General features: G+C 40.1%; 1 protein-coding gene across 1 annotated transcript; it reads right to left on the bottom strand.

Moving 5' to 3' along the window:
- Window positions 1-7,303: 7,303 nt before the first annotated feature.
- On the bottom strand, window positions 7,304-7,774 carry LOC147629043 (histone H3-like). Its single transcript, XM_086812857.1, has one exon. The coding sequence runs from the start codon at window positions 7,772-7,774 to the stop codon at window positions 7,304-7,306; it is 471 nt and encodes a 156-aa protein (XP_086668983.1).
- Between the last annotated feature and the right edge of the window lie 12,842 nt (window positions 7,775-20,616).

Here is a 20,616-nt window from a genome sequence, read left to right on the forward strand (position 1 = left end):
CAAGAAAGACATCTCTACTCACCAAAATCCACATTGTGGGGCTGGATATTAGAGTCTTTACTTTTTGAGTTGTATCCCAAAAAAATGCATTTTACCACCTCATCTTTCTTATTGTGTTATTTTTGCTCAGGCGCAAGTGCATAAGAAAGATAACCAAAAACACGTGAATGAGCCATAGTGGGGTTTCCTGCCATTCCCAAGCTTCATAAGGGGTATTGTCTGCAAGGCCTTGGTGAGGTATCTGCTTAGCACATAAGTGGCACACATGACTGCCTTCAACCAAAAAACATGAGGCAAGTCCTGGCCTTTAACCATGCAACATGCCATGTCCATTAGAGATGTGTTCTTCCTTTCAACCACACCATTTTCGTGAGGTGTGTAAGGCATCGTGCATTGATGTTTATGCCTCTTTTAGTAGCCATATATACATGAAATTCCTTTGAAATATACTCCCCCCCTCAAAAAGTACGAAGGGTGGTAATGTTACATGTAGAGCCATAGAAACATTTGAAGTATCTAAAGGATGTAAAAATTGCCAACTTCTCTTTTAACGGACACACCCATGTATGCAAGGAGTAGTCAATAAAAGTCACAAAAAGTAGAGATATCTCCAATTGATGGTGTCCTCATAGGACCAAATATATAACTATGTATAAGCTGTAATTTTCAAATAGCCCTTACATCATCCATCTTTTAGGAATGATGCCCATTACACCTTGCCCAATATGCACCCCTCACGTACATGTTTGATAGGGGCTTCAATCTTTGGCAACTCTGACACCATCTCTTGCCTATTAAGGTGTAAGTGACCAAAGCAGCATGCCATAGCTCCACTGACTCATAGCACAAGTGGAACACTAATTGAGCAAGCATTATGTGCCAATTTCTCATACCTATCCAACCTAGAAATCCCATGGCTTAGAGTAATGAATACCACAGTGATGTCTCCATCACTTCGGTCATGTATTGTGTACACATGTCATCAACAAATCTGACCCCACTAGCCTACCCTAGCAATCGTAGAGACTGATACAACAAGTTCTTTTTAATGCTTGGAACAAACAAGATTTTTGAGAGAGTGATTGTCCCACCATTTACAATAGTGAGCATAACCTTACTAGCTCCTTTCACTAGATATGAGTAGTTATTTGTATATGTGATTGTGGCTCCTTTAAGAGCCACAACCTTACCAACTCCTTTCACTAGATATGATAAGTTATTTGTATATGTGATTGTGGCTCCTTGAGAAGTTATTTGTATGTGTGATTATGGCTCCTTAATTCTGCTCCTTGTTGAGGAGCATAATCAAGGGACGAAAACAAATCACATTGAGAAGTAATGTTCTTACTAGCACCCGCGAACAAAATACTACACATGTTTATCTGTCAATAACATGCATACAACATGGACGAAAGGGTCAAAATTGTAGTGCACAATGAATGCCTATCATCCTGTGCATAGTTTGCTAACTCCTGCTTTTCAGCACTTGGTGTGCTAATGTATCTGCCCCACACACCCATGCCCGAATCTTTTGTCTTCTCCTTCTCCAACCTTTTTTGAATTCATTTTGATATAATGTTGAGATTGCTCTTCTTGCAAGTGCACTGCAAAACCAACTCATCAAACGTAAGGGCATTGGAGTTTCCTTTCATCACAATGAGCCAAAGTCTGGATGTAAAACCCTAGTATGAATCCAATAAAGCTATGAGAAGTAGAAACCAATAAACTATCTAGATAGGCCTCATCAATACATGTAATCTACTCTCTGAGATCTTTGATCCTTGTTCCAATTAAGTCTCCCTCATTCATCAACTCAGACTCTAATTGCTTGCGTAAGTGGGCCACTCGTGCCTCATTACACACCTGGTAAAGTGTAGCAAGCATATCCCAAGCTTGCTTGATAGTTCCCAAAAAAATAAAACCATAGGAAATACATAAAATTTGAAGATAAAATTCCATTGTTGAGGTAGTCCCCTAGCCACCACGCTGCCATGTTGTTATTCCATTATGGGCTCGTCGTCACACACACTTCTTGAATAAGCTTCCATTAATTTATATTATATAAAACCACCAAAATATATACAAAATTGAAAGTTAAAGAACGCGAGGGTCAAACATCTTTAGCCCCAATATGCATTGACCCCCATCTTGGTACCTCTTGACTGCTTGCCTCTTCCAAAGGTGTTATTTTTAAACTTTCACTTCACCTCAAAAAGACCTTCTCAGCCTTCGAAGAATTTTTTTGTCATAATGGCTTTTCTACGCATCATCAAACTTCATCACACCAAGCTTCCTTTCTTAATCTCTGGTTTCCTTTTCTTTTGTGTCAACATGTCATGCTTTGCTTGTGTTAAAATGCAAGCAAAGTGATGAGCTATGGTGGATTAAATGCAAGAATCAACATCATTTGCAAAGTGATTAGAGGATGATGAAGACAAGATTAGTGAGCAATTAACTGATAGCTTAATGTAGGCATGGATACTCAAAAACCAGCAAATACTCATTAGGCCAATGCCTCAATTTATAGAGTTTACATCCACAAGATGTCAAGCATCTAATCCCACTGATCTCTCCTTGATTCACTCCACCTCTTTGCTTGATTCTCTCCACCTCTTCACTTTTTCCAGAATATCTCCACACATCCTAGAACTTCTCATGCTACCCTTTATTCTCTCCCAATAGATTCCACTCATCTTTTCACTGCTACTCACTCAATTTACAGACTCTCTTTTATAGCCTCTTGCTAAGGGCTTGTTCCTGCACACACCCATTCATTTGTATATTTCAACACCTCCCCTCAAGTGAATAATCCTAGCACACTTGGACCCTATACCAAGTTTCCCTCTTACTTGGTAGCCCACGACCAGTGCCTCAAGTCCCTAACTCATAGTCATTGACACACACTCTCTCTCTCTATGTGTCCAAGGCTACTACAAGTGTCCGTGTCCTTGACTAAAGTGCTCACACATACATCTACCACATGGCCTACATCATCCACATGGCCTACATCATCGTCGATGGCTCAGAGGTGGTTTTACTCTGTTGGGACAGGTTATACATTGGGTTGCGGGGTTTCTCTCTCTTTCTCTCTCAGAAAAGATGATCTGACTCCACTTCCTAGGAGTCTCCATGAAGTTTTTCGATGTCGTTCCTTCTTCACTGGGTTTGCCATAGCAGTCTCTTGCCATGTGTCCTGGCTTCCCACAGTTGTGGCAAGTGAAGGTCCTTCCTCCTCCCCTGCCTCTTCCTCGTCCTCGTCCTTGTGAGAATCCTCCTCGGGTGAAGAATGCTTTTTCCTCTCCAGCTGTTGAGTCCACCCCTTTCTTCTCTTTGACCTTGGTCTCTTGCTCTAGTAGAGCTCCTTCTATCTCATGTAGCTTCAATTCAGGTACATTCTTTAAGGTTGCCACAATGTTTTCATATTCTCCTTTGTCTACACTCTTCAGAAGCATTGCTAGTGCCTCATCATCCTCTACCTTCTTACCAATGGCTGCCAATTGTTGCTTAATGCTTTTATATTTGTTCAAGTGTGTGGTTAGAGGCGCACTTTCCTTCATGTCAAGTTTGTAGAATTGCATTAGCAGATTTATCTTTGAATTTTTTGCTTGAGTGCCAAATAATTTATTGAGTTCATCCCATGAGATCAGCACAGGATGAGGGGGAGATTACAGATTATGGCAGGCATTTTCTCACACTCGGGAGTGCACATGGGTTGGTCATATACAATGGCTTATCGAGATGGCAAGGATCAGATGCTCTCACACACTGGAACTCTAAAGGGGGAGTGGACTACTTGATGGGATCTGAGGTTCCTTACCCTTAGCCCATACCTTATTTCCTTGTGCATCAAACAAAACCTTCCCCCCAGCTCCACATTGCTTATAGGGGCTAAAGGCTCCATCAAAATCGCGGATGGAAGCAGTTGGTGGTGTCTCCATATTTTCACTCATTTCTTCCTTTATCTCTCTTTCCTCTTCCTATATGAGAAGATATGCAAGAGTAGCTCTAGTTTTTTTTTCTATGGTAAAAATAAAGAAGAACTAAAGTTCACAAATCCATTTTACAAACCTCAATGCAGGATTAGGTTTGCAAACTAAAAATTGCAAAGAAGGCTGGGAGGTGAGAAAGAAGAAAGGGCGAGGAAACAAATAGAACCTGAATTTCTCCCACTATAACATTAGGGAAAATTTGGGCTCCAAATGGGCCCTTTAAGAGCCCATTAAAATAAGAGTGCTTGGATTCTAGATCCATGTAACATGGATCGTTTTTGTCAGAGTGGTCTCCAAAATTTCGAGCTCAAAAAAGAGGAATAAAATATATTGGCATAAAACTCAAAAACAGAAGAATGCCAGGCATGAATACCACCTACCAAAATGTATGTCAGAAGGAACATTAGGAAAAGAGGCTAGATTGATTGAAAGCTAGTCTGATTAAAGTTTTTCTCCATAATTTGAACTTAGTTCTCTTCGTTTCCCACCTCTCTTCCAATGTCACTTATTTTCGCCATATCTGCTTCATCTCTTCTTCTTCTTCTTCTCTCATCCTCTTTTTTATTCCATCTTAATAGTTTGGTAAACTTCATTAAGCTACGTTTGCTAATCACAATTTCTACTTTGTTTGTTATGTTCGTTAATCTTCTTGACCATGATGTCATTTGTGAAAACTTATAGGGTTATTTGTCAACTCGACTACAATGGAAAACAGAGTGCAAGGTTCACAACATTTCTTTAAAGTTTTATTTTTGTTATTTAGATTGTTGAGCTTAACGAAGTGGTAATAATGTTCTCTTTTCCCTTTGTAGATGAGCTCTAGGAGAAAACACATCTGCGGCATTAAAAGTGTGGAGTTTTTCAACAGGAAGGATGCTGATGGTGGCAACTGGATCCCTCATTGGTTTAGGAAGTCAGACTAGATCACGATGAGACCAAGCACTCGAGGAGCATTCAAGGTAAAATGAAAAGACTGGTGATCCTAACAAGCACCGGAAGGGTAGGATCGTGGAGTTCTGCAGGCGGCTAAATGGTGAAATCGAGGTCCTTGTGCAGCATGTTTATATGCACATAGACACAATGTTACATCACCACGATGAAAGTACAAGATCTAAGACAAATCAATAAGTAGACTTTGTTTTCTATGTTTAATACCTAATTGTTTTGTACTCTATAGCTAAACATTAAAATTTTCTTGCAGCTTTATATCCATCAAATGTCGAGGAGTGGCATAATGTAGAGTGCATCAATGGAAGAATTAATGTCTTCCATATAGAGATAGGCACATTGCTATAGATAACCCACCTAGTCATTTAGCATTACGGGAAATCTTCTCTTATAATTCCATGTATGTTTTGGCTAATGCAAATGATAATATTGGTAGACTGGAGTCTATCCCACTACCACCATCATCTAGCTAGGGATGGATGGGATGTAAAGAGGACCTCTATAGAAGATGCCATTGAATGTAAAAGTAACAATACCAGATGTTACATTCAGGTGAAATCAAAACATAAAGTTTGTTTGTGTTTGTAGAAAATTTTGTTTGAGTGACATCTGTTACTTTTAAGCATTGATTGTTTTTATGACTAGGTATTTCATTGGGAGGCAAACATTATGCATGTGATTTCGTTTTACAGAAGATGCCGACTATGGAGAGGCGTCTGGCAAAGCTTGTATCAAGACATGCGTGATGGAACTCACTCTTCCATCATTGATGTTGTAATCCAATTACAAGGTTGAGACCCGTTAGTGGTGGTCAATCTAGAAAGCCATTGTCCATTGGCATTTCTTAGACAAGAGATCCAATTGATGTGTAGTGATGCACCAAGGGATTTCTATTTTAAGTTAGATGGTAGGAAAATCGGAAGTAAGAGTGAAGCTTCCAAAACCTGCTCTATTTGTATCGAACCACATATCCTAAAGGCTGTGGAAACCTTGAGATTGTAATCTTTTCATTAATAATAAAATTTTAAGAGTTATCTTTGGTCTACATGTTGTTGTATAAATGTTAAGAGTTATCTTTGGTCTACATGTTGTATTAATGTTACTTCTTTCTTCTTTTTGTAGTTATTATTTATATACGTTAATTTGAATTCTACATATAAGCCCGTTTGTTGCATGTTAGTGCAATATAGACCTTGTATAGTGCAAGTCAGTACAACGTGATATAAGACTTTCCCTTGCAAACGTCCAATGTAAATCACGTTGTATTGACATGCAATATAGAAGTTCTTTTTAGCTCGAATATGGAACCCTATTCCTCCATATCTCTGTCTCATAGTCGTGTTTGCTGATTTTAACAACGCAAACTTAGTATAGCTTGAATTTGGAACCGTGGTGTGGACAACGAAAGGAACATTTAATATAAAGACATTACTGTAAAGCAAGCTCTTATAGAAATCATCATTGCAACATGGAGATACAAAAATGCATTGTTAAGATTCGGCATTTATAAAATTTTGTACATGTCGAGAGCAGTTAATACAAAGAATTTACACATTGTCAATATAAATTTACACATTGCATCAAAGGTGAATGGGCTAACGTAGAATATTATCGTTGTGGCTAGGGGAAGCTTGCTCTTGATGATGTGGGGGGGAGTAATCTTATTATTGGGGAGAGTCAGTAGCTTGCTCCCATTGAGGGGATGGCGAATCTCCAATGTGGATCCACTCTTTGTCGGTTGGCGTTTAAGGATACTATCGTGGTGGGCGGCATTGGTTTTGGCCGTTGTGGAGGAGGCACAGATGCATATGGCATATTAGGCTCTCATTACCCAATATTGTTAATTAGAGTTTCAATTGTTGTGGCCCTACATAGTCGTACATCCAAATCTATATAATCCGATAGTCGTAGATTCTACACATACAAAAAATTACGTATGTGATATCAGTGAATGTACCAAGAATGATAAAACTAGACTGCACAGATAATTAGCATCGTATTACTTCAAGAAATAATAACACTTTAAATTAAAGTTTAGGGCATGGAACATAACAAACCTGAAAATAGCTTGCATAACTCTATCATTGAACTCCTTGTGCATTCTGCATAACACACCAATCTCCTCCACCTCGAAAGGAAAGTATTGAGGAGTGTCTCGCACCGGAAACCTCACAACAAAGGAGGGCAGAAAATACCTCAAAGCCTGCACATTAGAACTATGCAATTCTTGAAATTCAGCTCCTCTCCTTGCCCTTTCAATTCTCTATGTATCAGCCTCCCTATTTCTGCTTCATTGTTGGTCTTTTGTACGTTGTGCCATGTGTCACGCAAATGGGTCTCTTCAGTGACAATAGTACATCTTTGCCTTAGGGGGGGATATCTAGGATATCTTTCATCCTTGTGTCAATGAGGCCTACTAGCTCTAGGGTCTTGTCATATCTTGTCATATCTAGTGAGTATATGTCCTTTGACATTACTGTTACTCTGTGTGCATGGACAGCTAGAACGTAGCTATCCTGGAAATGCTCAATGAGCCAATCCTCAGAAGCCTCATGTAAGAAACCCAACGCTGAGCCTTGCCAATGCACATCATAGCGGTTCCTTTCACAAATGGATCTGACAAGGCACTGGAATGGGAGCTTTGGAATGGTGCACTGCATGTGCCTCGGCACCTTTCGTAGTTCATGTAAGACGGAGGTATGCTGCTCGTACCTTCGAGTCCTCATTGAGGGAAGGCTAGAAATATTCTTCCCCGGTCTAGCTTTTTGAGCTTTTTGCCCTATTTTAAGATCCTTAAACAAACGAGGAGGCCTCGGTGTCCTCTTTGTCCGCGCCATCTAAAAATAAATAAATAGACGGATGGCTCAAATGACTAACCAAGAAAATTTTGGATAAATATCACTACAATGCGATATGAAGACAACGAACACACTCAAACCCAAACATCGCGTTGTACGGCATTTACAATTGAAGAACCTACAACATGTCAAAAAGGCTCAACCAAAAAGCAAGGAAAAAAATTTAGATTAAATTGACTATAACGTAATGGGAAGAGTTCCAACACATTGGCCCCCCATATTGCGTTGTATTGAATTCGTGTTAAAGGAAACTCAAACACATAAAATCGGCTCAAAGGACCAATAAGGACAAATTTTGAACAAAACTCACTACAACACGATAAGGGGACTTCCAACACATTAAATTCCTCATATTGCATTGTACTACATTCACAATCAAAGGAACTCTAGCACGTAAAATCACCTCAAAGGACCAATAAGGATAATTTTTTAACAAAACTCACTACAACACGATAAGAGGACTTCCAACACACTGAATCCCCCATATCGCGTTGTACTGCATTCACAATCAAAGGAACTCCAACATGCAAAATAGGCTCAAGTGACAAACAAAAAAAACGTATTCGATAAAATTCACTACAATGCGATAAGAGGACATCCAATACATAGAATGTTGCATATCGCGTTATATTAAATCAACAATGAAGCAAACTTCAACATAGAAAATTGGCTCAAATACAATGCGATATGCAAAAACAACATATTCAAACCAGTAAATTGCGTTGTGTTGCATTCACAATCAAAGAAACGCAACAACATATTTGGATTCAATGCACTACAACCTTATTTGGATTCAACACGATGGGTAAGAGTTCCAACACATTAAAACCCCATATATTGCATTATATTGACTTTACAATGAAAGAAACTTGCTCGTCTCGGGAGTCCACATAGAAAAGGAAGAAGACAACATGGTGCAAGTTAATAAACATTGTATTGAGAAATGGACACTTACTCATCAAACAGGATGTCATCCATGAAGTGATGGAGATGGTGTAGATGACGGAGAGCAGATCACGGTGACGAAAATTGATTAAAAGATGCTACTATTTATGGAGAGCTTAATGCTTAATTTGATAATTTAGGGTTTAACATAAGGGGCCTCACCTTAAGCAGATGTGACGCCACATGATGACGTTGGGGTTAAGTGCACGTGGAATGCAATGATGATCAAATGCATGAGTGACACATGTCTATCACTCGTGTGAACGAATGTGGGCGACTGCCAATGAAATCCTACCACGTGTAAAGACCGTGGGATAATGCACGCACTCCCACATGCATTATTTATAGCGTGAGTTTCAAACACTCTTGGCTTTTTTTTTTCTATGCAACTATTTTCTCGCTCTTGCTTACTCCTCTTTGACGGTGTGATCGGTGTTGGAAATTCTCGTGATCTTCCCAGCAGTCATCCGTGACAATCTCCAACCCTAAGGCAATTTTAAGGTGAGTTGAGTTCTCAAGTCGTATCGGTCTTAAAAATGTTTATTTTCATATGATTGTGAGCGTCATTCCTTCTTTTCCTATGCAAATGATGTATAATTGATAAATAATTTTGAGCTTCAGTGTACAACGCGATGTAGGGCTTCACTCGAGAACATCACCCTAAATCATGCTGTACTTACTAACTTGCGTTATACAAGGTCAATATAGCATGAATTCGGAACCCTATGGGTGATCTCCAACCTATACTCTTGTTTTTAGTAGAAATGACTTTGAGCTTCATTACAACGCGAAGTAGGGATTTACTCGAGAACTTCCACCCTAAATCGCGTTGTAATGACTTGCGTTATACAAGGTCAGAGTACACTGCGAATTCAGAACCCTATGGGTGATCGCCGACCCATACACTCATTTTTATAAGACACTTTTTAGTGTTTTCTACATATTTGCGCAATATAGACGTAGTATATTATAATTCATTACAACGCGATAAAAGGCTTCACTCACCAACATCCACCCTATATCGTGTTGTATTGACTTGTAATATACGCTCTCGTTATAGCGCGAATATGGAAGCCTACATCTGATCAGCTACGTTCCATGCTTGTGCAATGTGAAACCATCCATTGAAAAATTGAGTATCGTGAGCTTTAGAGGCCCGTTTATTACATATTAGTGCAATTTAGACCTTGTATAGTGCAAGTCATTACAACGCGATATCAGGGTTCTCCTTGTCAACGTCCAACGTAAATCGAGTTGTACTTACTTGCAATATAGAAGGTCTTTTTAGCTCAAATATGGGACCCTTTTCATATCTCTGTGTTATAGTGGTGTGGTTGTTCAAATTTTAGCAACGCAAACTTAGTATAACTTGAATTTAGAACCCCCATAGTTGTGTTGTAATGAAAAGTTGTAGTATCGCTAACTTCTGATGCATATTTGTGCAACATAGAACCGTTTATATTTTGGTTCAGCACAAAGCGATATCAAGCTTCACTCCCAACATCCACCATGAATCACGTTGTAATGACGTTTGCATTGTAACTACAGATCTTCATTATTATTTCATTTGCTGTGTAGTTAACAATCATTTTGCCAACTTTTTTCTGCTTGTAGATGCATCCTTTTGAGATTGAGGTCGCACACCCGATACTGGGTTTGAAGAAATGCCTAATGAGAAATTGTTAGATTTCCTTCACAAGGCGATATAAGGGTTCTCCTCGTCAACGTCCAACATAAATCGCGTTGTACTTACTTGCAATATAGAAGGCCTTTTTAGCTTAAATATGGGACCCTTTCCATATCTTTGTGTTATAGTAGTTGCTAAAATTTTAGCAATGCAAACTGAGTATAGCTTGAATTTAGAACCCCCATAGTTGTGTTGTAAATAATGAAAAGTTGTAGTATCGCTAACTTCTGATGCATATTTGTGCAACATAGAACCATTTATATTTTGGTTTAACACAAAGCGATATCAAGCTTCACTCGCCAACATCCACCGTGAATCACGTTTGTAATGACGTTTGCATTGTAACTACAGATCTCCATTATTCTTTCATTGTTGTTGTGTAGTTAACAATCATTTTGCCAACTTTTTCTGCTTGTAGATGTATCCTTTTGAGATTGAGGTCGAACCCGATACTAGGTTTGAAGAAATGCCCAATGAGAAATTGTTAGATTTCCTTCACAAAGTCGGCCAGCACCATCTCCAACCTCAGATTTCACGTATGTTTTCTTGCAATATCTCCATCGAGAGTATAATCTTGTCTGGCCACACATATATCCAAGAGAAAGAGCAGCAATACCAGGGGACAACTTTGAATGATGTATTCATCCTGGACAATATTCAGTATGTGCATGTGGATGATCTTATTTCTGCCATATCCTCAAGAGATGAGGTGAATACGGATATTTCAAAGGTGCCGAGGGATAAGAACAAGACACACAGTAAGTGCCCAGTACACAAATGTAAATGTCATCTTGTTGACTACCACTACGGGTTTTCCACTACGGGTTTATTTTCTATTTGCATCTTCTGCTTGAGGATGAGAAAGGTTTAATAGAAGGAGATGAGGAAAGGTTAAAGGAACCTTCAAGATCATAAGATGATGAGGTTCACGAGGTTGCAGAGGAGATAAACTTGGCCATGGAGAGGGAACTTAGTGAGCAGCTTGATATTGATGCCCTCATAAGAGAAGACACCCAAGTTGTTTACAGATCTGGATGACGAGGAGCCCGCTATGGTAGAGGAAACAGAGCACTTTCCAACCTCAGACCTCCCTATGTTTCTAATAGGTGACCACTAGTATGTCCTCCTAACAGATATTCAAGCTTTGTTTAACATCAGGGAGGATTACTGTCTCACCATAATTGCATAGAATCTTAAAGAAGATGATGATTTTGTCGATCCAAGTGTGGATAAGTATCTTCTACTGGATTCAAATGTTAAGGATAGTGAGTACGATACTCCTGCTAAGATATTATCAATGATGTATAAGGATGTTCGTCACTATGAAGCCAACCTTCCCACTGAAGAGGAATTTCAAGAGACTCAATAGTCCGAAAAAAGGGAAGAGGAGTCTTCAACTGTCTAATATGTCGAGTCATCAATCAACTTATGGACAAATGATTTACTTGTTAATGAAGGTATGATTATAATAATTTTGAATATCATGATGATGAAGCTGCATATTGCATTTGTTTTGTTGGCTTAAGGACAATTTGTTTTGTAGAAGTTGTTGGTCTATGACGATGATTTTCTCATTTGTGCATTAGGATCACAAATGGGAGGACTCGGAAAGGACTCAGTGCTGGGAGAGTACATAAACCGGCTTAAATTTCCAGAGGTCATTATCTTCCACAAAAAGTTTTCAAAGGATAAAGCTAAATTCCCATTGTTTGCAATCAAAACATTATCTAGATGTCTTGGGGGATACCCCGTCAGGTGGAATGCAGACAAAATCATGCTTTTGGAGAAGCAGGTAGCAGTGCGAACCTTCGAGCAGGGCCCCGGAGTGTATGCTCTAAGGAGCAAATATTACTTAGCTTACACTGCTTCTCCAAAATCATGCTTTTGGAGAAGCAGGTAGCAGTGCGAACCTTTGAGCAGGGCCCCGGAGTGTATGCTCTAAGGAGCAAATATTACTTAGCTTACATTGCATATGGATTAACATGTGGGATCAGGGATCCCAAGATGTTAAGTGAATATGGCAAAAGGGAGCTTCTCATATTCAAAAGACCGAGAGCTCCGCTAGTTCAATGATTGTAGGATGATGCTGAGCCGTCTGCAAAGAGGGCAAAGCTTCACACACCAGAGGATGCTAGTTGGCAGGATCAAGAGTAGCAGTAGAAGACTCCCATCCTTTGTAGTAAAAGAATTATTTTTTAATGTAATACAATGACACTTCTGGAGTATGGCCTTTTTTATTTGGCTCTATTATATATATGTTTTTAATGTCTAAAAGTTTGAAAGGTTGAAAGTATCCATGGGAGGGTGAATATAGAGAAGCATAAATTGAAACGAATTAAAAAATTTTAATGTCACTGATTTATAATTTTCAATATCCAAAGTATTAATTTCCCTCATGAATTCAATGTGTTCTATCGGCTTTGGCTTCTTTCTCCTCTATCCTTATTGCAATTCTCCTATACCACCATATGAGTAATTACCTCAATGCACTGACTTCATGGATTCCACCACCATACGAGGTGGCCTTTTGAAACCCACAACGAGCTTGCTAATGTGTGAGCTCCATGCCTTTGGTCGACCAGATAGCTAAGCTTCCCTGATTTGCACAGTAGGGACCAAATGCCTTGGGTCGACCAGATAGCTAAGCTTCTTAAATGACTAACTAGGAAAACTTTTTGGATAGGAATCTCTGTTAGATTGAAAAACATCTTTAGGATCCTCTTTTGGAACCTCAAATGCTGCGAGCCACCAGATTTTGTTTTCAGATTGAACATTGAAGTAATGAGGATCACTTGGCTTTATGGAAGGATCCAATCCCCTGTTCATCAATGTTAAACTTACTCAAGTTCTATATTTTTATTCTTTACAATTTCACTCTCATCAAGTTTTAGTATAAATTTCAGTGTGCCACCACATTCTTGAACATACATATCATAGACCTTCACCATTGCAACTTGCAATTTGCACACATCTAAGATAAAATTGTTGTTCGGATTCAGATCGAAGGTCACTTCTTTAGCACAATTCTTGAAAACATGTGAGTGAACTATGTGCTTAGGCTCACCAATGAGTTCAAGAAAATTGTTATTTAATTGTTACCTTGCTTTTCTGACACCATAAGGACACGACAGTGGAGTTACCCTTTTGTTTTGCAACACGAACTCAAAAACTGCATCCATTTGTGTGTAGATCACTGCATAGGATTCTCTACTCAAACCAACTTTGTCACAAATACCTTGAGTTATAGTAAATGCATTCTTCACATCTTGCAATCGTACATGCATGAGATCATCACTAATTGTTCTGAACTTTGAATGAGAAAGTGTCATTAGGAAAATTCTGGACTCAAAAGAGGGCTGTTTCAACAATAATATAATAATAGACACATAGATTGAGTGACATGTAATCTACGAACGAGATTCACCGGTGGTGGGACCTCTGTACAAACCCACCCAAAACGTGGAGAAACTCTTATCTTCATGAAATATTAAAAAAAACCATCACCTTGTCTTAAAATATTTAAAACCGTTTTTTTGTCAGAAACTAACACAATAAAAGAATGTTTTCCACATTCCTGTGTTAGACGTGGAGCACTAAAAAATTCTTTCCACCACCCCTAGAACTAATGAAGCTTGAATGCTTGGAATAGATAGATACAGATTCTCCCGGTTATTCTCTCAACTTGGTTCCACTTTTGAATCTCGAAACATCTTTGGCGCCCAAAAGAACACACCATCCCTCATTTCATCCTCCCTCCTTGATCCACAAAAGCGGTTAGCCCAGTCATCCACTTTCTGCTACTTCTTCTTTCTCATACGTCTGTTAATCTATCATGGCACCCGAAAGTGGACTGAAACGAGCAAGGAGCAGTATCTCATCTGTTGTGTTGTATAACATAAAAGACGAGAACGAAGAATGGATTCCCCAAGTATACAGGAAGTACTCTTGGGTCACTATGCAGCCAGGAAAACAAGGCCACTACCGAGTGAAGGGAAAGGCATCTGAAGACTTGGCCAAACATTGGAAAGGAAGGATCCTTGACTTTAAGATGGCACCAAGAGGGAAAACTGTCAAAGAAGTGTTGATCCAGCATGTATTCATGCAAAAAGAGATCAACGTGGGACCATTGGAAGGACTTCCAAGACACAGACCACATTGTAAGTGCTTGTGTTTTGTATTTCAATGTTGCAAATAAGGTGATTGATATACATTTTTCTGCCTTGCACAGATTTGTACCCATCCAATCTTCAGGAGTGGGAGCCTGCACAATGCTTGACGGGGTTCTTGAATGTCGTACATGGTGAGGTGGGGGAACTTCAATATGAAGGTCATGCACCAAGTGATCTCGCAAGAAGTAGAACATATTTCTATGACTCATTTTATACCTTGCCCACTCAATCGAGTCGACATGGAAAGTTGGAACGTATTCCGTTGCCCGCACTTGATAGTCCTGAGTGGCCATTGCTTGACACAGAAGTGATCGAGTCATACAGGACCAAAATGTTTAATGATATTAAATGTGCTATGAAGCCTAGCATTGGTGCAAGAAATGTGCACTTAAGTTTGTTTGTTCCAATTTCATGCTTTGTTCATTTATTTTCTGATTGTAAACAATTGAGAAAAACTAGAACAACTTTTGTGTGCAAAGATGTAGATGAAGCCTGGCTTGATCATTTGTTTGACAAAGGTTGGAGAGTGAAATCATCAAAGGGAGATGATTTGATCGAATGTCGATTGAACACCTCCGACATTGCATTTCGGTGAGTGTTAAAACATTATAATGTATTTTCGTGAACAGTTACAACACTTATTTGATTATACTCGGAAAATTATCCTAATGATATTTTGGAATCAGATACTATATTGCCAGGCAACATCTGTGCATTTCATTTACTTATAGAAGGTGGCGATGGATCAACAACAACTGGGAAAGCATGGACCAAGATACAAGAGATGGCAGCCACTCTTGCTTGATAGATATAGTTATGATTCGACAGGGTCATCCATCTTTGACATTGGAAGTGGAAGAGAATTGGACTCTCGAATATGTTAGGAAGGAATTAGAAGTAGCTATTCAGAATCCTCCAGATCAATTTTGCTTCAAGCTCGATGGTCGGAAGCTAAGTAAAAGAAGAGAGCATCAGATCATTTGTAAAGATGTTGCAGCCCCACATGAATTGGAGGCACTAGAAGATATATGATGTGACCATGTATACGGTGACAATGTATTTTCCATATGCAATAAACTTATCTATTCAGAACATTGCTTTTGTAATGCTTTATTGTTTAAAACAATGTAATGAAGGCAAGAATTTCCCAATTGAATTTTTATGTACACAAAAAAGGCTTAAAGTAAAAAGCAAGCAGTGAAGGAACACAGTAGCAAATTTGATCCTCTGATTTTCAAATGATAAGTGTATTTACAATTGATGTTCTCTCTCCAATACATGTATAGCTGCATATTTACAAACGTACATTTGTTGGAAGAAGGAAAAAACTATTTATTACTGGAACCCATAGGTATCGGCTTCAGGATGGAGCCAGGGCTCTTCTCCCAAGTATGGAGCCCATGTAAGAGGCTCAGGGGGGCCTATCCCCCGTCGTGGATTGGGCGGGATGAAGTCCACTGGCCCGTCTGGAGGCATAACTTCAGCGACCTCGATCAATTTCGCAATCGTTTCCTCCCTAAACGTTTGGACGTCTAGGTCCACGTAGCGAGACATTGATGGAAACTGCCATCACAATTCATCAAGGCATAAATAAGATCAACATGACAATATATAAGAAGATAAACAAGAGCACAAATGCGTATGGGAGCTGAAAATGCTTACATCCTCTGAAGGGAGCTGAAAAATGCTTCGTAGCAGCAACATTGCATTAAGTGCAACCCTCCACCCACAGTTGTAGCCATCTTCTTGTTTGGGGACACTAACCCTTCGGATGGTCGATCGATCCAGGGTGTCGATGTCCATGCTGAGGCTCTCGTAAGCTGCCATTAGTTTCCTGACTCCACTGTAAACAGAGACCAATCATTATCCTGATCAATCCGGACTTCTAACTCAAACAATAATATGTATCTTAATGATTTCTACTTACAGCAAAACATTTCCATGGACACCAGATGTCGAATTTGCAAGGTAAATGACATTTTCTTGCACGTCGACTAGTAGAAGACTCCAATGGGAACTGCACAATAGAATTCTATTAGTTTCAATCCAAAGGAAGCACTATATAACTCGTGTACGGTGATTCCTATAAACATCATGCAAGAGAGAGAGAGAGAGAGAGAGAGAGAGAGAGAGAGAGAGAGAGAGAGAGAGAGAGAGAGAGAGAGAGAGAGACAAACTCACTTTTCATGATATGCCAAAAAAAATACTCGGGCATCGTCCAGCTGGACCTCCCGAAACCAGTTCAGCACATCGAGGTACGGAACTGACTCTACTAGCACAGTGTTGAGACCAGTGAATCAATCTGGAACACTCGTTGCTGTACATCCTCGGGCAATAGCGAAATAACAAAACTTCACAAGGAAACATATCAAGAGTGAGGCATCAACTTTAAGAGCCAAGAATGAAAAATTGTGGGAGGACAGAGAAAAGAGTATACCTTAAAACACATCTGAGCACTTTGTCGTTGACTTCAGTTTTGGGATCAAACAAAATGTTGATTTCTTCAGCATGAATCGGGAAATAACATCTATGCCCTCTAATATTAAAGGGTACATAGAACTCCGGCAACAAAAATTGCAGCGCCTCCCGATTCATGGCGTGGAGTGCGCGAACATTTTCCCTTTTTGTTTGCAATGCAAGCATTGCAGCTTGATGTTCCCTTTGAGCGCTTGTCATTAAATTTGCCCGAGTCTGATGCTCATGATCTGGACCTCCCTCGGTCACCTCTTCAATTCTCACTTTTTGTACAGGACGGACATCCAAAATTTGTAACATTCGTTCATCAGTAAACGTAACTGGTCTAAGTAATTTATCGTATCTGAAACGAAGGGCTACTAGGCTGAAAAAATCTTTGTTCATTACTGTCACCCTGTGTGCGTGGGCAGCAAGAACGTAACTATCCAAAAAAAATTCGATCATCCAATCTTCTGTGGCCTCTTGCAAGCAAAACAAGGCCGATGCCTTCCACCTAAACAAAATTCCATTCTGCTCACAAATTCTCCTGGCAAGCCTCTGGAAAGGCAATCTGGGAATAGCAGCTGTCGGGTGCTTCATAAACTTTTTGATTTCTCGCAGGGCTGCCGAATGCTCTGCGAAACGCCTTAGTCTAGGCTGCGTTTTGGACAATCGGGAAGGACTGCTTGATTTCCTTGATCTTGAGGCTTTCAGAACGCCCATCTTCCCAGTAGATGAGGGAGCTGCATTGTCAATGGGTCTAGCTGTATGCCTTACACGAGCCATCTGAAAACGCAAGAAAAAGCAAAAAATTTTGCTATTCAGTAGTACACGATTAACAATTCACAATAATGCGAGAGAGGGGGGCCAAGAAAGCAATATGCACTTCCTCGCGTTATGGTGAATCCATTCACCATAACGAGAGATGAAGGCCCACAGAAACACAATAATCCTTCTCGCATTATGGTGAATTCATTGACACCAATAAGAGGCGGATTATCGTGCATTCTTTGAGCTTCGATCTTGCGTTATAGTGATTTGATTCACTATAACGCGAGACTAAGAGCCAGTCAAAGCAAAACAATCCTCCTCGCGTTATAGTGAATCGATCTACTACAACGGGAGGAAGGTTCTCCCGAATCTCTTACCATTCCGTCTTGCAGTTTGGTGATTCGATTCACCATAACACATAGAGCAGTATTGAGATTCTAATGACTCGGAACTATGCTTTACGGTCAATCGAATCACCATGACAGAGGGCAAACAGTCGAAGAGAAAACAATGGCAGAGGGGGCAAACAGTCGAAGGAAAAACAAAACAATCAAGTATTATACAAGAAACTCACAAAACAATCAAGTTAAACACTTTCATCACATTCTATGACTGGGAATGGATGGAGACTGTCGTGTAGGAGGTGATTTAATTGACACCAATAAGAGGTGGATTATCGTGAATCCTTTGCCCCTTGGTCATGCGTTATGGTGAATCGATTCACCATAACGCGAGTCTAAGGGCCAGTCAAAGCAAAACAATTCTCCTCGCGTTATAGTGAATCGATTTTCACGAATCTCTTACGTTTGCCTTCTGCCATGGTGATTCGATCCACCATAAGACATGGAGCTTATTGAGATTCTAATGGCCCGTCGTGTTCTTTAAGGTGAATCGAATCACCACGGCAGAAGGCAAACAGTCGAAGAAGAAACAATGGCACAGGGCAAACAGTCGAAGAAAAAACAAAACAAACAAGCAATATACAAGAAACTTACAAAACAATCAAGTAGTATACAAAAACTTACATTTCTTGCGTGCGAATGGATGGAGACTGTCGTGCAGGAGGTGGAAAGTCGGTTCAGTACTGTGGCGGTAGTCGGAAGTCACCTGGAGGCAAGCAGGAGGACGGACAAGGCAAAATCGATAAGAGGACGAAAAGGTGGCGTGATTAACGGCTTTGATTAGTCTTTAGAGCGAACACACGTGCTGGCGGGCTGCCACGGCGACTAGGCGGCGCTGACGTGTCGCATAGCATTAAAAAGGGCTTTGATTAAACTTTATAGCTTGTACACGTGCTAGGTACACGGTGGGCTGCCACGTGGCATTCATGGAATGGCCGGTGAAAACGCGGCGCTGACGTGTCGCGTAGCATTAAAAACGGATTTTCTAGGATACTCATCTCATTTATTGCCTCTCTTGGAGTTCGTATTCTCATTTATCTCTCCACCAACGGCCTTCATCTCCATCAACGACTGACTATCTCCTCCAACCCTCCTTCATCAATCATCCTCCTGTATCCAACGTGAAAGACAAACCTCCAACCTCCTTCATCTCCATCTCCTGTGACGATTGTATACAATTCGTTTTCCTGGTATTTTTATCTCTTTTGTGCTTCCTTCTTCTTTTGTTATTTCGTTGTTTTGGTTTCAGTCGTGGAGAACTTCTTGCTTTGTCTTTTCATCGCGTTAAGGTGAATTGAAAACCTATGACTCCTCGCCTTATGGTGAATTGACTGCGAAGAAGAGTATTTTAATTCGTTTGACACCTCCTCTCTCAGTATGGGTACTGGAGAACTATCTTTTTTTTAATTCACCATAACGTTAGAGGCGTTGCCAAAGGATGATAAAGTCGTCATGTTGCGGTGAATCAATTCACCATAACGCGAGCGAAGGTCCCATAGGAAGCACAATATTCCTCCTCGCATTATGGTGAATCGATTCACCATAACGTGAGAAGAGGTCCTTGACTTAGCTGCAATTTTATTTGCATTTGGGAAAATAGATTCACTACAACGCGAGGAGGAATACCTGGATTCCTCTGGCATCTCCTCTCGCGTTATGTTGAATCCATTTACACCACACAGAGATTTGTTGTTTAAGATCGACTGTCTCTTGATTCATTGCCTGAACTAATATTTTCCATGTCTTATCTACAGACTTGAATTCAGCCATGGCGCAAGTTCAAGTCGAATTTGATGTGGACGAAGAGATTAAAGAAACACCTGCAACTCTATTATATGACTTCCTCTACAAATGTCGACATCATGATTTGCACCCTGCAATTTCGTCGATGTTCAATTGCGATTTTTCTCTGGAGGATACATTGTCTAGCCATCATGGATACTTCGAAGAGGCAAAGCAAGAGTTTGACGAGCTCACAAATGAAGAACCAATGATGATTGATGGGAAAAGTCACATTCATTTTAATCTCAAGGTGTCGGCCGGAGAAGAAGCAGAGGTTAAACAGGGATTGGCACAAGGTGCCATGTGATAAGAAGAGAGCTTTGCTATGCCCTTTTCACAAAAGAAAATGCCGCTCGATGGAATACTCTTACGCCTTCTTATGCTTCTTGCACATGAACGTGCAATTAACAGATGAAGAATGTACAGAGCCGCATGCAACAAATGAAAGTGAAGACACGATTTCTCGTCAGGCTAGTCCCACCGTTGAGGATGTTGCTGAAGAGGAGGACACTCCTCATGTGATTGAGGAGTTCAATGTTGAAGAAGAGAGGAAGCTCAGTTCGGTGGTTGATATTGAGGTAGTTAGAGAGCAAAACAGTGATGTAGGTCAGC

The sequence above is a fragment of the Cibotium barometz genome, chromosome 18 (genome assembly GCF_041138505.1).
Source record: "Cibotium barometz isolate CiBa-2024 chromosome 18, ASM4113850v1, whole genome shotgun sequence".
Lineage (NCBI taxonomy): Eukaryota > Viridiplantae > Streptophyta > Polypodiopsida > Cyatheales > Cibotiaceae > Cibotium > Cibotium barometz.

What these genes read in the sequence shown, in the direction of transcription:
- LOC147629043 (XM_086812857.1), bottom strand. Translation starts at nt 7,774, where the DNA reads ATGGCGCGGACAAAGAGGACACCGAGGCCTCCTCGTTTGTTTAAGGAT.